This window comes from Aptenodytes patagonicus, chromosome 8 (genome assembly GCF_965638725.1).
Source record: "Aptenodytes patagonicus chromosome 8, bAptPat1.pri.cur, whole genome shotgun sequence".
Taxonomy (NCBI): Eukaryota; Metazoa; Chordata; class Aves; order Sphenisciformes; family Spheniscidae; genus Aptenodytes; species Aptenodytes patagonicus.
The window spans coordinates 21,732,625-21,753,255 of NC_134956.1; the positions used below are offsets into that span (position 1 = coordinate 21,732,625).

The window sequence follows — 20,631 nt, forward strand, 5'->3', positions numbered from 1 at the left end:
CATGCGAGTCCCATGCTATGGCTGATAAATAGTGGGGGAAGATGAGAAGTGCTGGTGATACGCCTTTATTACTAATGCTTCTTCTCCCTTATTGTAGATTAAAAACCTAACCCAACTGCTTTCAATTTTCTGAAGCTAATTTCTGCAGCTCACTGACCTTTCAGTATGTTGAGCTTTTCCTTATCTGTATATCTTTGCTTTTATTTTTCAGGATGCTACACTGCTTTTTCTATACCAACCACCAAACTTGCCCCAATTAGCGATGCTTTGTCCTCTGTAGGTGCTATATTGAGTGTGTAACACAGACCAGAAAGAAATCGCATGGGAAGAAACCTCATAATCACCCATCACTGGACACCTGTATTGAGTTTTAAAGAAAAAAATGTGTTTAGTGTTTTGGGATAGGTGATGTTAAACAGCCCGGAGAGCCAACGGTAAATCCCCAGCCCCGGGTCAGGCAGGGCTCAAACCCTCATTCCAGTCCGTGCGTCCCAGCCCTGTGCTGCTCCGTGTGCCAGGGCAGCGGCACGGCCGGCCGGAGGGGCTGATCCGGCTGAGCAATAACCTGGCAGAAAAAGGGGTTATTTTTCATCCGTATCCGTTCCCCCCTTCTGCTTCTGGAAGGAGATGACCATTCAAAAAGAAGAGGCTGGCACAAGCTGGAAATAAATAGGTGACAGATAAGGATTGGTTAAGTTGGTTTAGGAAAATGCACGATGAACCACAGCTGTGGGCTGCCACTGAGCTCTGGGTTAAGCATTTTGCTTACTAGGAGTTCAGGAGAAACGCTTCCTAAGGAGACCTGTGTTGTGTGCAAGTTGGACCATGTGGTTATCATGTCGTGCATAAGTGTTACATGGTATTTAATGCATAATGGATTTAAGGTTCACATTCATTCTTGTTACTTTATGGATGGTGTTTCCATTAAGTATGGTTTTCTGACATCTTGATTTAAGAACATGTAATTAAAATATACCTGTGGTATCCTGTTGCTTAGTTTACAGTTTGATTAAAAATTATAGCTCAGTTTCACATACTTCATTTAGGAAAAATTACCGATAGATGGATTGATTTATGCTAATAAGCTGTGCTTCAGTATCAGCAGTATTTCAGCTGTATGTGTTCTCTCTGGGTCCCAACGGTCTACTAATTTAACTGCTTATTGTAATACATGTATAGTTGCCTTGGAAAACGTATCTTGAACTGCTCCTTTGATTGTGCTTGGATTTGTCTTAATCTTTTTTTTTTTCCTTCAGCTGTCAACTAAGCCTGAATCTCTGAAAGCTCCTTGCTTTGCTTGTTTACTAGTTCTTGCTTTACTTGTTTACTAGTTTAAGTATTAATGAGCATTGTTTTACTGTCAGTGCTAATTGGTCAAGTAGTTTTCAAATCATACTGTGTGCTCAATCCTTAGTTTAGACAACTTTGGATAAAGCAGGCAAATTAGGCGACGGAACACAATTAAAGAGTTGTATTTATTAAGTGCAGCCCACCAAAATGCCCCTGCTGCCATCGAGGGCAGGCACAGTCCCGTGTTGTATGCGTTGGTTGACTAAAGAGATCCCCCATGTCGACCCGCAGTTCTGAATTTGCTTGTGTGAACGGGCTTGTCATGTTCAGGCAGTGATTGCTAACCTCTGTAGATGTCCTTTTTTCTGTTATCCACAAATGCTATTTTAAAAAAGCTTATTGAATGCCCTGCAATCTTAATGCAGACAGAAGTTACAGTAGGCGTTTTGCAAGTAAAAAGGCTCTAAAGCTAGGAAAACTCTAAAACTACTGGAATTTCCCTTCTACCTCTTAATCAAATATTAAACTCATCAGGAACATTTAAATGCCTAAATATCAATTTAAAAGCAAACTTCAGCTACATCTAAAGCAGTGCTTTGTGCAGGCATTGTGGAATTTAAAAGGACATGGAAAATGACTGTCAGGAGAGAAATGAGTACAAATCCCAATGTTAATTTTTTCCATGAGACACATACGAATCCATTTCCAGATAACAAGCTGTCTGTGCTTCCCTGCTGAGTTCAGTTCAATGGGAGAAGCATCAAACCCCAGATTATCTATACAAAGCAAGCCCATTTTGAAGTTGTAATTTTTTAAGCACGTATTAGTTAAAGCAGATCCATAATCCCCCATCAATATTAACTTTCATCCTGGGAAATGTACAAACCCCCTCATAAACATTAGGATTACTTCAGTCTGCTGTTTATTTTATCTGATGGAATATTAAAAATCTAATAGGGGGAATGTTTTTTAGTTTACCGCCTGCTTTTGAAAATCAGATTGTCTGATGACAAATGTTAATAATCCTTGTGTGTCATATTTGTGTGTTATTTACATTATTTGTAACTGTGCATTGCACGGGCCTTTTGTTCAATGAACACAATTAATCAATATGACTTGAATGTGTACATTCCATAGGTAAAGGGATCGGCAAGATTTCAGAAGCAGTAAACCCCACCCAAAAGTTTCACCCCATTGAGGCACTTGAGCCTGGAACTGAATATACAGTTCGTCTAGTGACTAAGAATTGGGTTGATAACAATAGCATTTTTGAAGATGTAATTGAGACAAGGGGGAGAGGTGAGACATGAAAACCTTCAAGGTGATAAAGATTTCTTTTGAATGTAAATAAATGTTGAGGTTACGTCTTACGTTGTGCAGTGAAAGTGTACCAAACCCATCATTTTGTTCTGTGATTTTTAAGTTGACCCTTGCAGTTGAATCCCATGGGAGCATAAACGCATCCGTGGTTCTTGGCTGAGTCTCATGCTTTACTTGACGCACAGTAGCCTGGAACAATTACAAACCTTTACAAAACAGTCTTCCCTCCTATGCGATTTTGAAAGGGTAGTGCTGTGACACAATCCATTCTAAGTGTGCCAGTCCAGTGGTTTGCATGTATCGGGTGCACTTTTAACTCTGTTTCTTTCGCAAAACTGCTTTTGCATGAGAGGCTTAACAATTCTCTGTTCAGCTTTCCTATTTGGCATTAGTCCTTTGAGTCAACTACTCTCAGAATTCCCTTCCCAAAATGTCTGTATTGCGCCTTGTAGACTCCACATTCCCCTTAAGTCTGAAAATGTCATGCTCTGGACATATTTCTGTCTTGCATTTCTTTAAGTTGAACGCAATAAGTAGTGATAGTCTGATTCAATTAAGATTCACTGAGAAAATGTTATGTATTCATGTTATAGTAGGGTGATGCCCTTTTCCTCTGATTAATTTTCTTTTTTTTTGCTCCTCTTCTGTTTCACAAAGCCTATGCTGGCATTTACGATGGAATTTCCACCCAGGGGTGGTTTATTGGACTGATGTGTGCCATCGCTTTGCTCACCCTACTGCTGCTAACCATTTGCTTTGTCAGAAGAAATAAAGGAGGAAAATATTCAGGTAAATGGATTTATGGTCCTTTCGCTACGTTCGCATGTTAATAACAAGCATCCTTCAGACTTATCTCTGGAGGCTGCAAAGCCACAAGCAGAAATGTCCAGTGAGGATTTGTAGCTTTTGGTAAATACGCGCAGAATGGATTCTAATGAATATAAGTGAAACTGTGCTCTCTGGGTGAGATAGTGCTGTGTGCTGGTCAGAGATCTTGCTAAGGCTTTTGATAGTGCTCGTTGAATCTTCCAGTATTTAATCCAGCCGTAGAGTCAAGGTCCTTCACCAGCTGCACCTCTGAGCCTCCGTTGGCAGGGCTACCTGCTCACTTTCCACCTGATAACTGCTACTTGACATACTAACTGACATAACTTCCGTGGGTAGCCAAACTGCTTAACAATAGAATATTTTGCTAAAAGTAATTCTGTAATTTTCAAAGCAATGAGTAAGGATTTAAGTACAAATCTGGTTGCCCAGAGAGGTGGTGGATGCCCCATCCCTGGAAACATTCCAGGTCAGGTTGGACGGGGCTCTGAGCAACCTGATCTAGTTGAAGATGTCCCTGCCCACGGCCGGGGGGTTGGACTAGATGACCTTTAGAGGTCCCTTCCAACCCAAACTATTCTATGATTCTATGATTCTATAAACACTTATTAGCTTTCTAAAAATTAGGGAATGGCACCAAAGCCATGGTGGTTGTGTCCAGCCAGACATGCAGTGCAAGCTGCTGCCCTCCAGGTTAAGCTGTAGGTGATGACAGGCGGTTTTCCCATTGCACCTGCAAAAAGAAAAGTCCATGGCGGAACATGGCATACAGATCTGTGCTTTATTTTATTTGTACAGTGAAAGAAAAAGAAGATTTGCATCCAGATCCTGAAGCTCAATCAATAAAAGATGAAATCTTTGGGGAATATAGGTAAATAGGACCTGCTTTAACAAGCGTTTGTGTTTGTTGGGGTTTTGTTTGTTTCCAGATGTCATCATTATTTAGGACATTTTTACAGCATGCAATTAACTCTATTTTTCATTTTCAAAGCAAACCTCACAGGAGTTGATAACAGTAGGAATATAAAGGTATATCCAGTATACTTAAATCCATCCAAGTTGGGATATAAGTAAATGTTGATGTATCAGTGGTTATTTTTCACTTGTTTTTTTTAATTAGCATTGTATGAATAATGTAAATATATATAATAATTTGGGTTCCTACTGTAATGTCCATTGAAGTCGATAGAAAGACTTTTATGTCTTCAGTGAGTTTCTGAAACCCAGTCAGGCCCAAATCATGTAATATGGGGAATGTTCATTTTGTGGAAGAAAACAAAAGCTTCAAATACAGTAAGAGGTGGCAAAAAACCCAACAGCCCTCACTACAGAAGTTTCTGTAGGAGAACTGGAATAATCACTTTGGCTGCTTTAAAATAACTAAAGCTTACAGTATTATGTAACCATGGTATGAAGAAAAATACATCGTTTCTGTTGAAATCCCACTTATATATACTACATTATTTGTACTGGACTAGGGTTTTTTTTCTGCATAATTTCATCTTTATTTAATTTTTAATGCTTTCTAATGGGACAAATATTTAGAAAGGTAAGAAAGTCCTGAGGTTAATAACTTTGACCCCCCTCCTTTCCCCTCAAACTCCAAACTTGTCTTTTTTATAAACAGAAATGCCATGTGCAGAAAAGTAGCAAATGCTTGTTTATACGCGTATTGATTATACGCGTTATTGATTATATGCTGAAGAGGCGAAGTTCAGGTGCGTTTCTCTGTCCTTCCTTAGATAACATTACCAAAGCTTTGACACTGAGTTGGCATCAGCAAGGGCCATAATCGAGTAATTATGTACCTAGTTCAGAGGCCTAACTTGCTTTTTTTGTAATTTTTTGATCTATGTTCCCAATCCCCCTAAACCTCCTGTTCAGTCAGGAGAAGTCAGACTGCTTTGGTTCTTCTTCTGTAGTACCATTAGGAGGAATGGCCAGTGGAATTTCCTTTTTTTCCTGAATTTTGGTGGTGGGTCTGTCCTTCTTCATGAAATTGCCATTCAACATAGACTGCATATGAGCAGATACAGACACTCTGATTCTCCTTTCATTTTTCCCTGTTCCTCCCTTTAGCAGAGAGAAAATCCATCAGTTACAGTAAGATAAGATAACAGCAGAACAAATGAAAAAAGGGAAAAAAACCCCTTTGTTAATCATCTAAAATCAAACAAATGCTCACAAAGCAGTGAGATATAACCTACAGCTGATGCCTCATCCCACAACTTTACATCAGCTCACCCACCCACCTCAAAAGAGAAATGAAATGAATAGGCCCTGAATATTGCCCACTGTTTCGTAAAATGAAAATGTCTCTTTCTGTAAGGTGCCGAAGACTTGACACCAGCACTGATCGCTGGAACGGATCCCTCAAATCCTTTCCAATTTGCTTCTTCCTTTTCTTCCCCCTTCATTTTCTGTCCGTTCTTCTGTCTGTCCAAGGCAAAAAGGGAAAAAACCAAAACACACGTGTAGTTTTCATTGATGTTTGCCTTTTTAACCAATTCCATTGTTGTAATAATCACAAAATCATGTATGTGGGGAATTCAGGTCAGTGCAGGTGACCTGTTTGAGGTGCACGGGACGAAGCAGGACTCATGGCGTCAGATCATTCTCAGTGTACAACCCACGTAGAAATGTTCCCCTCTCTCTTCCCTCCTGCTGCTTTCTTTCACAATAAAAGAGCAGTTTCCATGCTTGCAATTAAAAGCTAGATTTTTGGAAAGGCATTTCTTTGTTTTGTAGTGACAGCGATGAAAAGCCGTTGAAAGGCAGCCTCCAGTCAATTAACGGGGACATTAAAGCCACCGAAAGTGCTGATAGTCTGGTAGATTATGGAGAAGGGGAGCATGGGATGTTCAATGAAGATGGTTCATTTATTGGAGCTTATTCTGGATCTAAGGAAAAAGGATCAGTGGAAAGCACTGGGAGTTCTACGGCAACTTTTCCTCTCCACGCCTAAAATGCTAGCAAGAATGATTCGTGTTTAATTGTGATATTTATCTTGATTAGTACTCCACAGTTACGACGTGATTGGAAGCAGGTTGCCAATTGAGCCAGTCAGGAACCTGACATCCAGGTAATATAAAAATAAGTCACTGCCACTAAAAGATGATTTTCCATCCTAATTTCTAGGTGTTTTCTTCTAATTAAAACAAAACAAATAATTCTTAATATACAAAATGTCTTACTCAGTCTTACCAAACCAGAATTTCTCAGTGTTACATCTGTATAGTTAACTGCTACTCCGTGTGTTTCTGAGGTTTGGAATATGTTTCTCTGTATAGTATTTTTTTTTCTTGTATGGCTGTTGTCACTTTGTACATACATTTATACGTAGTATTCCCTCATGTACGGGGACCTCGGCATTGTAGAGGTTATAACACAGCAAGAAAATCAAACGAAACCAACAGGTTACTCTGCAAAGTGACACACTGCATCCTACTGAGAAAAATGGTTATTTAAAATACTGGAGAAATATATTCTATATATGTATAATTTTTCATAAAGAAATAAACTCCTTTGCTTATGATACTCTCAAATTATTTTAGTGGTTACAGCTGACTGCAATTACCAATACTTAGAGATGCAACTTTATCCACAGAAAAATTGCTCTTAAAAGACAAAGCTCTGGCCTTGTGGATGAATCTTCTGTCCAGTAGCTGGCACTATTTCCTTAAATAAGTTAAGCTGCAGTATCTTTCCTGTGGCAAGGCAAAACAGGGTTCCCATCCAGCATCATTAGAAAGTATTTTAATTTCTTTTCCCGAGTCTCTGCAAGCTGCATTTCTAAGCAAAATGCTTGTTGTCTGTCTCATATCTGTATATTTGTGCGCTAGCATACATTTCATGGGGACGTTGTACATATGATATTAATATTGACACAAGTAAAAATCGGCCTTGTTTTATTTTGAAATGGGACGTGTTGCTAGCATGGGTCTGTATAGCTGTGTAGAATGAATAGAACTGCTTCTCAATATGAGTTTGGACCAGCAAAACTAGTTTTCAGAAGGAGCTGCGTGTACACCAGTCATATAAATCTCACATCTTTCTAGTATCACATAAAATAGACCTACCTGACTTTCAAGAGCTCATTTATTTTCAAGCTATTCATTGTTAAATAAACAAAAATGGAAACAAGAGAAAATATTATTGTATAGTTCCTTTTATGTTTTGTTTACTGAGTGCTGGTTTAAATTTGGTTCTTTTCTTTGCCTCTCTAACACTAACTCAGCAAAGCTGTACAGCACATTTTTTTGGTCTTTTTGTATTGGAATCTCCTGAATTTCTTTAAAAGCATTTGTATTTTTGAATACGCTTATTTGAGTAGAGTATCAATATGGCTTCATTTCTTCTTGCACTTACAAATGACTGTCACTTCAATTATAATATTTTTTTTAAATAGTTACTGCAGGAGGAATAGGTCCTAAAAGCCATTTTGCATCCTGGTAGTAATGAAGCAAATATCCCCAATGGCTCCTTCATGGTCTCCATTACTTCAGTGGAAGAAAGAGAGGGAGCAAGAATTACTCGCACGGTTACGAGTTTCCAGTAATGCCTACAATTAAGAGCCGTTAGTTGCCCACAGAAATGCGGGTTGTTAGGAGCAGAAAGTCCATGGTTCCTTTGCAGCTCCCCTTGTGCTTGGGCTCCTCAGCAGGGCGGCTGAATTCTCGGTTGTGCTCATCGATTTCTGAAAGCAGTAAGAGACCTTTGGGGCTCGATGCTTCTGCATATCTGTTCCTCTTTTTTTTTATTATTTTTGCTTGTAAGGACCTCTCATCCAGCCTCTATTTGGGAAAAGCAAACCCCAAACAGCCAGCCCCAAACCCCCAGTGATGCCGTGTGTATGAGTATAAAAGGATGAATGGAAATCTGCCCTCAGTCAAAAATCACCCCATTCCGTGTCAGTGACCCCGTGGTGTGAAGAACTTGATTTTATTATTTAGAAAGTTTTATTTTCTCTATTTCTCTCAATCCAGATGCTGAAAAAGTCCAAAGTCATTTTCATTTTTCTAAAAATATTCATTTTAAAAGCAGGGAGTGCATAATTGGAGAAATGTGAAAATTGGCATATTGTCAACAGAGACATTTCCCACCAGGATCTTTATCTGCTGACTCCTGTCTGCGGCAGCCCAAACGAGATAAACTCTAAGAACTGATTAGGCTTGTGACAGCCTTTGTTGCAAGCTTTGGGCTGTTTTAAACGTATTTCCTTTAGGAATCATCCGCACTAGCGCATGCTGCCACAATGCTGATTGTGGGCGAGTGTTGTTTTGTTTTCTCAGTCATTTTCACTGAAGTGTTTTGTGTTTTAAGCGGAGATATTTCTGCTGACACTTCATGAGTATTAAAGCTAGTCCCCTAATCTTGTATCTCCCAGCCACCGGGAATCTCTAGTGGCCAACGTAGGGCCACTTGCAGCTTTCCCCAGTACTTGGAGAAATCCTGAAACACCAGTTTTCCCATACCAAAGTTACAGCACTCTCCAGCGTTTCGAGGGGTGATAGATCTCAGATTGCTGGGGAGATGCTGTCTTAGCACCTCCCCAGCCTCCGTAAGCTAACAAAATCCCTGGTCGTTATTCCTGGAGGGGCAGTGAGGCAGTGCCATTAGTCCAAGGACGATCTTTGAAAGAGGAACAAAATTAGGGAGCAAAATCAGGACGGGCTCCCGCAAAAGCCTCCCTAACCTCCCTGTGCAGAGGGCTGGAGAAGGGCTGTACCTGAGCCCGGCAGAGCTCTCCCCGCCGCAGGGTCGCTAACCAGGGCAGATGCACGTGGGTGAGGCTGGATGCGAGCCGCCAGCAGACACAGTCATCCGTTTTCTTGTACTTTGGGTCGCTGCAGATCAACTAGACTCATTGTCCCAGAAAATGCCTGTGTTAAACAGACACAAATTTCAAAATTAGTGAGTGTCAAATTATCGAATAATGAATATAAATCCCCTGTGCTATCCCTTGCTTTGTTGCTGCTAAGAGATGTTTATGACATTCCTGTGATGTGCTACTCATCTGTGCCGGTATGAGTGCTTTTTTCTATTAAAATTTTAATTCAGGTCCTTAAATCTTAATGTTGGTGTTTCATGATGCCTCAGGGCCTAAAAATCATACAGTGACAAAAAGATGTGCAATGGAATTTGTACAGTGCGCACTGACTTTTAAGGAATATACCCAATGAATATTAAACAAATGGCTAAAACTCCCGGGGAATCTCACTCACCTGAGCTTTTTTCTCTTTCCCAATCATTTCTTTTCCTTTTTTTTTTTCCCATTGGGGTTTTATTTTCTATTGTAAGGGTACTACTCATACAGTGTACCTTGGAAAGTGCAGGACACTAATGTTTTTTTAGAGATTTGCTTTCAAAAGTAAACTAACAGAGCAAGCTCACATTTCCCTGAGCAGTTTTTTGTCATTGTCACTGCATTTTTTTCTAGGGCAGTCTGTTACAGGTGAGAGGAAGTGTGGCTGTGTAGGCTGAATAAAAAGTATCACCAACTGTACTGCAGTTCTGAAATAGTCCATTAAATCAAATGGCATTTTTTTTTTTTCACTCTGGCCAGGAGTATTTATTAAAATTAGTTGATGGAAATCTGTGGTGATTTCATTAATTACTTAGAAGGGAATTTCAGACTACCTGCTGGGAGGAGGGAGTCAGGGACAGCCAGCTGTGTGAGCACGCAGACCCTGTCGGATAGAGAATTATTAATTACCTAGTGCCATGGCTGTTAGTTTGGTTACATTTGGTTACGGTATGCCATTACGTTTCGCTGGCAATACGAGTGTGAGAGGGGAAATGGCACTTTCAGATTTGATATCTCAGTCAATCTGGGATGCAATTTCATCCGGCAAGGAGGAGGCATTTCCCTGGCCCCAGGAATCCTGGCTTGCGGATTTAAGCAGCCTCCCCTGGAGCAAAAGGGGGATGGGTGTTTCTCAAAAAGTTGTGCAGTTTTGACTGTGCATAAGATTAAGCAAGTAAAATCAGTTCTTCCTAATTAATGGGAAAAATCTCCCGTGCGCTAGCTCCCGTGCAAGTGAGCCGTTTGCGCTCACAGAGCAGCGTACCACTGACTTGGTATGGGTTGTCATCTCAGACCTAAGTTTTTATTTAAAAAAAAAAAAAAAAAGTAATTGCACAGTCAAGAACTTGTAGGAATGGCCCCAGCTTCATTCTCTGGCAAAATCTGGAGTCCCGGTCTCAAGAAATCCTCGCTTGTGCTTGACTCTGCTCTTCAGCAAGTCTAACGGTACAGGACTGGGTATCGAAGCCCTTCTGGGGCTGGATCTTTAGGAAGAGCGGAATTAGGAACCAAATCAGAAAATGACTTTCCCCTCCGGATAAAGATGTGTCTGTATGTATAATAAATTAAAAAACCTTCTTTGTAACTCAAGTTTTAAATGGATCTAATTAGCATATCATTTAATGATTTATGATATTTGGTCTGTTGTGTTCTTATTACACAAATTTTAATGAGTAGCTCTTTTTCTGATAACTACTTCCATTGACTGAATGGGTCAGATCCAACGCATGAGAGGCTTTAATAAAACTTTTCAGGCCAATATTATTTTTGAGACGAAAACAAATACTTGCACAATCTTTCTATATATAAAGGTGGGGTTTTTAACAGTAATTCCATATGCAGTTTTGTAAACTGAAGTTAGAGTAACATTCACTGATCCTTGCACACTTCTGAAAGGAAATCTCATCATAATTTTTTTATAGTCATCATTTTGCAGATGAGTGGTAAATCTAGATTATTTTACATACCTGTAAGAATGGATACAAAGAAAGGCAATTCTTCATGGCAAGAGAATTTCCTTTGTTTGACAATGGATCAAGCCCTCAGCTGCATCTCTGTTAATGTTTAGTATTTCAAAATAAGGCATCTAAACCATGTTGGAGTACCAGTACATGTTTACATTGCAGCTCCATATCTTTCGTGTAAAAGCCTCAAGTGATCTGCACTGATTTGTTCAGTTTTCAGGCAGGAACCAGTAGGTGGGTTTGAGCCAAAGCACACTGTCTGTTTCGTTTTTTATCATTATTACTTTAAACAAGATACTTTGTAATTTCATGAGAAAAGATCAAAGCAAATGTGGTGTCACCGTTGCAATGGTACTTTTTGAGCTAAATGTTAGTGTGCATTTATTAAAGTTTAGAGAAACGTGTTGTACTGTAGTTGCTGTTTGTATCATGCATATGTGCACGTATGGTTTTAAAAGATATTTTCATTTTACATGAAATACAACTTTGCTAATAAAAGTTTGACTTGATGTAATCTTCAAAAGCCTTAGCTGTAATCAGCAAGTTTTTCTTTTGTTTTGGTGTGGTTTATTTTTCTCCTGATACCATTTCTTTGTTGGGAATTCGTTTTAATTGTCATTCATAGCCCTCTCTAGCTTGTGGTCTGTGGTGGGTTTTCTTGGCCCCGCGCCGAGGTCGAGCCGCCCTTGGCTTTCACTGGGACTGTCAGATACCACGGACAAACAACCATCTAGATGTGATCTACACCAAAGCAGGGATGAACCTGAACTGCAAACACCCTGAATTCAAATGCCTCATTTATTTCATGGTATGATCATCTCCTGGATCAAACTATCGTCCTATATAATGTTAGCATCTGTAACATGCTGTATATACTCTGATTGTGCCAGTTAACATCACATAACCTCCAAAGCACACAGAGCTTTTAGCTAAGTGGCATGTGAAATACCTGCAAAAATAACATTATCCAGTATTAAAATACACTTAGCCATGAAATGGAAGACAAAAGCTCAACATACCGGGCATGAACAGAGGTGAAGGGAGCTGATCCAGTTACACGTGGTAGAATACAGCTATAAAGATTAGCAGGGTGAATTTCTACTCCTCTTCATTAAAGATCATCAGAATAATGGTGATGTTATAAATATCCAGGCACCTAGAAACCCAGTAATACTCATTCTTTTCTTCTTATCCCTTAGGGAAAACTCCACTTATGCTAAAAGTCTGAAATCTATATGTATTCATTATATAGAAATATAACAAATGTTCTTTGCCAAGGAGGATAGGAAAAGACCAAAATACCTTAGTTCTTTTGTTACTGAGTATTAAAATGGTCATCCTGTCTTCCCTCCACTCCCTTCCCCTCCCAATGTTCAGTGTTATATGATTTCTTTAATTCTACTCTGCCTGTCCATGGAGACATGGAGAAAGGTTAACCAGGCAGGGCCCGTGCAATGCACACGGGTACACCCATCCGATACCCAAAAGAGCAAAACCGCCACTCCTGAGGACTCATTAAAAGTCAGCAGACAAATCCATGGCAGCTGATATTGCTGCAAAATCCGTTTTAAAAAAAAAAAAAGGTATTTAACAGAAATTTGAAATTGCTCAATTTGCAATGCTCAAGTCTGAGACATAAACTGCTCACATAGAGAATAATCCCTGGCTTCCAGCCCTGGCGTGTTTTCTGTGTCTCAGTGAGAGAAAAGCTCTCGTACATTGTTTTTTTCCTCGTGTTTTTATCTATTTCACTTTAGCAGGAAGGTTTCAGGACTTTTCTAATGCATTCTTCACCTGCAGAAACTCCTGAATACATTCAGTGCAAATGCAGAAACAAGTAGGACTATGCTAACTAGCATTCACCTTTCAGGAAGGCATCAAGGGCATCCCAAGTATTTTTTATTATTATTCATGTTCTGGAATAATGAGATTTACACTTTTCTCAATACCATAATGGAGAGCAAAAGTCTTACAATCGTGCTTCACTGGAGTGAGAATAAAGATGCTGCTGCCACTGTCAGGTGCATGGGCTGCAGATCCCAGCTCGCCACATCCCACGACCTCCGCTGACACCCAGCCGATAAATCCCCAAGCAAAAGTTTAAGGAGAAAGTATGGGACCAATATACCTTTATTTGATACTTTGCTTTTAATACAAAGTTGGCGTTATTGGCACTATTTCGGGGGCAGAGCATTATTTCTAATGTTCAACATTTCATTCTGTTCCTCGGTATTACAATGAAATGTCATCGCTTTTGGACTTTTACCATCTGTTAATAAGCTTGAAATGCAGAGAAGTCAGGCAGTCACCCAGTGGAAATACCAGCAGTCTCTCTCGTTGGAAACGTGTAAGCTCTGCAGATTTATAAGCCTTATTTAACAAGACCTGTGCATTGTTTTTGCCATGCTCAAGGCCCTGATGGCACCACTGAGGCCACATCTCCATTTGATGTGGCTAAACCTGCACAGAAGAGCTGTCCCTCCCCATCACCGCCTGGAGATACGGGTATTTCTGTAAAAAAACCACCCTGCCCCACTGCCTGGCCATGCAGCGCCCAGCTGGCAGTTCCTGCTGTGCGTCTTCCTTTTGCAGAGCATCTCTGTAGGCGCAGGAGACATTGCTGCCCAGTGCAGGACCACAACTCTCTTTGCATTTAAAAAAAAAATCGCCTGTAGAGTTTATACTGCTAGGCTGCATATCCAGCCCAGCTTGGGGGGTGCAGCATGGTCCCCCCCATTTGCTTGGGACATCAGGACAGGAACATTTCAAAACAGAATACCTACAGCAGTATGTTTTGTTTGGTTTTTTGCTTTGACAAAATGGTCTCGTTTGGGAGTTCCACGGCTTTGTGTTGCTATGCTTTTTCAGCGTGTTTGCAGTACCCTTATTGACTGAAACCTCTGGAAACCGGTGGCTTTGACAGCTGCTCTTCACCTGGGACAGAGGTGAGAAGCAGTTGGCGTGAAGAGGAGTGGGAGGGTGTGAAGCGATGGGCAGGTGTGGCTGGCACAGGGCAAGCAGGGAACCACCGCCTCTGCTCAGCGTCTGCTGGGGGTTACGTGCTGTGCACATTCCTGCAGACAGCAGCGTTTAGCCAGAATAAGCACTGGCTCGCTTTCAATTGCTCCTCCTGAAGGAAATGGCATACAGGTGGTACTTCTTTACTAATGATCCTGGTAACAAATCAGTAGCCTTTCCTTCCCATCTGGGATGCAGTTACCTTTATGACTGCAAAGTGTCTCCACCACCTCTTGATGGATGAGAAAGCACTGCAGCGGTGTTACGGCTCGTTGTACGAGAGCAGGACTGGGAGGCGAGGCTGTATCTCCCATGTGTTTGCTGGGCTGGGGATAGAGCTGAAGCTGCAGGAAGCCCCACGGCTGTGGGGAGTTGACCCAGACACCCAGGTGAGAGCACACCGTTGATGGGAAAATGGGTTTGTTACTGCTTTTACCTGAAAGAGCAATGTGGGAAGGTCAGGGGACCTTGCTGGGGAGAGTTACGGGGCTGTGATGCCTACCAAAGGGCTTTGCCACACAAGGGCTGGTTTACAGCGTGCACTGTGGGGTTTTCCCCTTTCTCCTGGCTGGATGATGTGGCTGGTCTTCTGTGTTTCTTCTGAAACAGGTTTGTTGTTATCCCTGAGGCAGCCGGGCTGCCTCTCCTGCACAAACTTTGTTTTTTCTCTTTTTCCTCCTGACTCTCTATCAGGATCTGTCTATATTGATCCCTCAACTCCACAGTCCCTGGGCTCGGAAAACTTCCAGCCTGTTCGCATTGGTGCCGTATTGGTGCTTCTTCCTCACCAAGCATTTTTCTTACTGCCTGCAACCTCCCTCATCCCTTCAGGATAGAAGGTGTGTTCCACTTACAGATGCACCTGGGATTTTGAAACTGCCATGGGTCAAGATGTCTGAACTGTTCCAGACGTTTATGGTGGTGGTGGTTTTTGGTTTGGGTTTTTTTTTTTTTAAGTTTAAAAAAGTTTAAAACATTTTTTAAGTTAAAAAAAAAAAAAGGTTGAGATTAATCTGCAGGTTTTAAGACTCCATGTAATAAATGCTCATTTCTGGGAGAGGAGAGACTCAAAGGTGAGCATGACCTGTGCTGCGTCCCCCTGCTCCCTCATATGGGGCGCGTGTACCTGGGGAGCGCTGAAACGGGCACCCCGGGGCAACACGGTTCTCGTTGGAAAGCGGCAGGCAGAGGGCTGATGCTGAGTATTTAGCTGAAGACATAACAGTTTATCCAAAATGGTTCCCGCTTGCTCCTCAGGGTGATGTAAAGAAGATCTGTGAGGTTGAGGTCCTCACCAGTGTGTCACTGGTGTGGAGACCTCCCTGAGCCCGGTTCTGGTGCAGGGTTCAACCTGGGAATGACTCGCATTGCTCCCTCCTGTGCTCTTCTGCCGTGCTGCATCTCTGCAGATGGCTGGACACGTGGTGATTGAGGTTGCTTATATTTTTAAGTGAGTTCTTTTTACGATTATTTATTAAATAATTAAAAGCACAAATGGAGTTTCTAATAAAAATAAGCTTACCATGTAAGAGGGATGTTATCCTTTATGACTTCAGGCAGTCATTGTTCTGAGCATCTATTTTCCTCTAAGTGGCAATTTATACAAAACATGCACACACAAAAAATTACTGGGCTATTTAGACTGACAGCGGTGTAGCAACTTCCAGTAGAGCAGGAGTTGTGGTTAATTATTTATAATTTCAAAAAGAGTACGTTTCTCCAAACTCAGCATGGAACAGAGAGGCCGTGAAGTAAATAAATTTACATAAAGTGCAGTGAAATCAGATCATTTGACAGACTAATTTGCCTAATGTAAAAAAACCTTTTTTTTTCCTCAAAGTTCTCAAGGAAAAATAATTGTGGCAAAGAATAGTGTCAGCAAAGGCACCTGAAAGTGGCAATGACAAGCAGAGAGGGAATAGCTCTGGAAGAGTGGTCTGGAGGAACACTGCGAGATAGAGGGGGGGGAAAGCATCGTGGCAGCTATTAAAGGCACTTGTTTCCATTGTTTCTTCATCAGGAGTAACTTAAGTGATTTTCGTCACAATTTTGGGGGACTTTTTTGCTGAAAAACTTTTGTTTCCTTTCCCATAACCATCCCTTATTGAGGGTTTTCATTTTGCTCACTATGTTTCTTGAAAGATTTTTACTTAAACTGTTTAGTGTTTTTTTTTTTTGCATTTTTTAACCACTCCAAGTATAGAGATGAGAGAATTCTTAATGATGTCATGGTTGGTGTCACAATGCCTCTTAGCTGCCGTGTTTTACACGTTTTTCTGGCTCGCTCTGCCCGCGGTTAGTGCTGAGCTCTGCCAGGCTCAGCAGCGCTGCTGCTCTCCTGCGCGGGTATTCATTCTCCCAGGGCAGCAGGGTCTCCGAGGGTTTACCTGATTCTGACTTTTCTGAACCTCCCAGCTCCTGGAGTCCCAGGGCTGCAGACTCATGAATCACAGGGAGACCTTAACTGTTCTGTTTTCAGGTTGTTTCAATAGGGGGGGAAAAAAAATGCAGCCCACCTCAAGAAAGAAAGGTCATCAAGCTCAATCTGTGATTTACCGAGAATTTTAGCTTTCAGAGGTTTTCTTTTTAAAGAAATAGTTAAAAAAAACAACCCAAAAACCCTAGTCACCAGCCTTGTGGAGCTCTGAAAGCATGAACCCACGAACCAAAAGGTTCAAAAAGCCGTGGGGAATGGAAGAAAATCACGGTAATTCTTTAAATATGCAGGGTTGTGACTCTGTGCCTGACTCTGACTTTTGAGAGTTTAAATGTCTGAATGAGAAGCCTATGTTTTGCTTAATTTGGGCAAACCTCATAAAAAAAAAAACCCATGCATTTCTCAGTTCTATTATTTATGAGTTTAAATTTGTCTACATCTGTCCTTGGCAAATGTTCTGAACATTAAAATTTTCTCACATCTGCAATTTAAGTTTCCACTTAAGGAAAGGAAACTTTAAACTCAACTGGCTCGTTTCATCAGCCTGTTATCAGCTCCCATTGTATTTTCAGGTTTCTGTCAGTTTGACAAGACATAGCTGAATCCGTTTCTTCTTACAATCAAGATAATAACTACTAAAAATTGATGGATTTTGCTGCAGTTGAAAATACAGACTAATTCTTGCCATAATTATCAAGTCTTTAAATGGTAATTGCACACTGTTACCATCTATCTGCTGTCAAATTTATTTCAGTAATTGACCTCCTAGTCCAGGAATTAGAAACAGCCTTTGATTATTGGTTCTATTAGTCTTAAAGCATCATGTCTCTTTTTTCTTTTTTTTTTAAGGTATTTTAGTTATCCAGCCAGTTGAAGAAGGTGCCAAGAATGTTGCTAAATATTTCTTATCTTTATCACTTCCTATCAGTTCTTGCTGCGTCTCATTCTAACCGGTGTATATAGATGCACTGATGAGGTTTTTAATGAGGAAGTATTGACTGGGTTTGTGCTTTTTCGTGGTTTCAACCTTTAGTGACGCTTTTCTTGGGCAAGGGGCTGGGCTTTGCTGCAGTGGCATAGCCCATAGCTATTTTCTGACAAAGGGCAGCACGTTGGCTGTTTCTGAGCGGCGTGGTTGGGCTGCTACGTCCCCAGCACTCCCCAGCTGAGCTGTTCCCACCGGGGCTGGGGCGCTGCTCCGAGCAGGCTTTTGGCTCCCTTACAGGGGGAAAAAAAAGTCAGGTACAGGTCCCATAGGCTCTGTTGTACTCACGCTTTCTAATACGAGAAAGGCAGAGAGAAGAATATATGTTTTCTAGGATCATTATTATAAGAGAGGCTTTCCGTACAAAGTGACCAGGGCTTGGTTTGGGGGAACGGAAGAAAAGAAGTGTTGTGTTCTTGACATCCACAGCCACGTGGAGATGGAGAAACGTGTGCAGCTCTATTTGTTCCTCGCTTTGTGTAAAACAAGAGTAGTGCCATGGATTTAAGCAACAGTTTCTGGTCTGATTTTACTCATGTAAATGGAAGAAAATGCATGTCAACAAGGGCCAAAAATAAGTGAGTTTTTCCTCTCTTGTAATTTATTAACTAGGCACTTTAATTCCTTTTTTATAAAGGGGAAAAAGTCCTTTATTGACTCCCTGACCAGGGATCATGCTGTTTTCTGTGACAGTGCTTGTTTTGTAGCTGGGAGAGGAGGAGGGAGAAAAGAATAAGGAGGATAAAACTCACATCCAGGTGAAATGTCTATGCAAACACCATGCAAGTCCAGCTTAGATGTTCCAGCCGAATTAATCACTGACTTTGTTTTAAGTTGTGTATGTAAAGGTGGATTTTAGACAAAGCCATGCCTGATAAGGAACTGAAAGGGCAAAGAGGTTTGAGGTGGAATTAAATCAGCATTGGACCTGGTCTTGTCATGGAGGGAGGAAAAAAAATACTCTAGTGGTCTTAAACCTGCCCTTCCCTCTCTTCCCCAAGCTCCTTTCCCCCACATTAGCACTTCCCCCCCCCCCCCCTTGCACATTTTCCCCGTGGAAATTCAGCGTATTCCATCAGTTTGTCTAGGAATGTGTTTTTCTGCTTTTGTTGCATGTACACAGATGAACGTTCATGCAGCAGTGGAAGAAAATGAATGAAATAAAACAGAAACCTGTTTTCTGGTTTCCACCCTAAGATGAGCAGTAAGCAGTAAAATAAAATAAAAAAACCTTCCCTTGTATGTAACAGATACATGGCACAGACTTTTTAATTATTTCTTTACAATGATATTTTATTCAGTTCTACCTTAATTTTAATCATCATTGTGAGGCATCTCTAAGTTACATTTTACAATCCACATCCCCGCAGGCTGGTAACGAGAGCAGTGTAGCACAGCTATCTTTCATGCAGCCGTCTTCTGCAGACCGAAACATCTGCTGGTGATGCAAACAAAAGTCACGCTTGGCTTTTTAATTCCAGATGATCACCATTTGATAACTCTTTTCATAAGAGCAAACGATTGCTAAATATAAACAAATGCAGTCTGGAATTTCATATTCTGCAGTATTCACCTGGCGTTTCTGCTCCCTGCTATTATCCCAAATCCCTTCTGTTCTTTGCCAGTCGGAGCAGAAAAGCAAGTGTTGCTGTGGTTACACCGGGGAAATAGGCAGATGCTGCAACATGCATGATGACTCTTCCAGGAAATGCTTCAAGATAATTACAAGTAGCGATTGTGCCAGGGATATTGCTCGTTCCTGTGTCTCTTCAGATAATAACTTTTATAACCTCCTCGGTTGTGTCCTCTGGAAGGATTTGAGGACACAGTGATTGTAAGAAATCACCTGAGATTATTATTTCCCCGTGTCTTCTCCCTCCTGGACTGAATGACAGCCTTCCCTGCACCTCAATAACGTGTGCGCTAACTCTCTCGCCTCCAGTTCTGGAGCTTTAACTGTATTTCAGCATCTGTTTTTTATCCTTGAAACTTTTGCTGCTTGAGGATTTAAGACTAGACCTTCAGAACAGCTACAGCACCTGAGTCCAGCGCTTAGCTGCTGCCTAACCTGCAAGTGCTTAACATCTGTGGCTATATAGGTACAGCTGTATTTTAACATTAAGCTTTACCATCTCCCTGTAGCTCCTTTTCTGGGTGTGCAGACCCCAAAGCTCTCGCTCTTAAACGATGCGAAGCGCCTCGTGCACGAGCTGGGGGAAGGATTTCCAGCAGAGTTTGCCTGTCTCCTCGTGGCTTCGCTTCTGCAGGTATGACCAGGGCAGACCCAGCTGGATGCTGAGGCAGATGGATGTCGGTGTATGTTCTCCTCCAGGATAGCTGCGCTGGTGGGACTGGGCCTCCAGCCTGGGAATGAGGACCCTGCGACAGGAGGTGGGACACGGAGACCTGACCCACCTGAGGCTGGAGGATCCCTTTCCAAATGGGTGCTCCAGCCAGTGAAGGTGGGCAGCAAGAGTGGGGTGCTTTAAACAAATAAAGAAATCCCATAGCAACAAAACATCCTTAGTCTTATTTCAGCATTAGTTGCTACTCTTGCCTAGCAGTAAAATGTGCCTGGATCTCTCCCGGTACGTCTGTAAGGAATCTAAGCATCGTACCTAAGCTTGAGAAAACAGCGGTGGAAGCACTGTCTCTTCCAAGTCGTCTCTGAGAACTGGCCTTCAGTCAATTCATTCATTACATTATTAAAAAAGCATGAACAGTTGGGGAATTCAGAATTCCTCCTCTCTGTAACTTAGCCATCGCATCAGAGTTGCCAAATATATATATATATTTTTTTTTCCCCCCCATACAAAACAACAAGCTTAGCTGCTTCTCTGAGACTATTCATTTTCACCACATCAGGAACTTATTAATTCTTGATGAGAATTCAAGCATTAATCAATTCTTGATTGAATTGTCCCCAGAGGGAAAGAGGAGAAACTGGGCCAGATTTGCCTTTTGGCTGCTTTGAGCTCTTTCTCTG

At 41.4% G+C, this 20,631-nt stretch overlaps 1 protein-coding gene across 15 annotated transcripts in view; it reads left to right on the plus strand.

Annotated features, from left to right (window-relative positions):
- Positions 1 to 11,748, plus strand: part of CHL1 (cell adhesion molecule L1 like) — a 150,846-nt gene extending 139,098 nt beyond the window's left edge. For 12 of the 15 annotated variants that reach the window (XM_076346664.1, XM_076346674.1, XM_076346675.1 and 9 more), the window contains 4 exons: positions 2,428 to 2,589; positions 3,268 to 3,399; positions 4,234 to 4,306; positions 6,184 to 11,748. In XM_076346664.1, coding sequence (XP_076202779.1) covers positions 2,428 to 2,589; positions 3,268 to 3,399; positions 4,234 to 4,306; positions 6,184 to 6,400 — 584 coding nt within the window. In that variant the 3' untranslated portion in view covers positions 6,401 to 11,748. Of the gene's footprint in view, positions 1 to 2,427; positions 2,590 to 3,267; positions 3,400 to 4,233; positions 4,985 to 6,183 lie in introns of all 15 variants that reach the window. The other 3 variants (XM_076346677.1, XM_076346678.1, XR_012996040.1) reach the window with 2 other exon arrangements.
- The last annotated feature ends 8,883 nt before the right edge of the window (positions 11,749 to 20,631 follow it).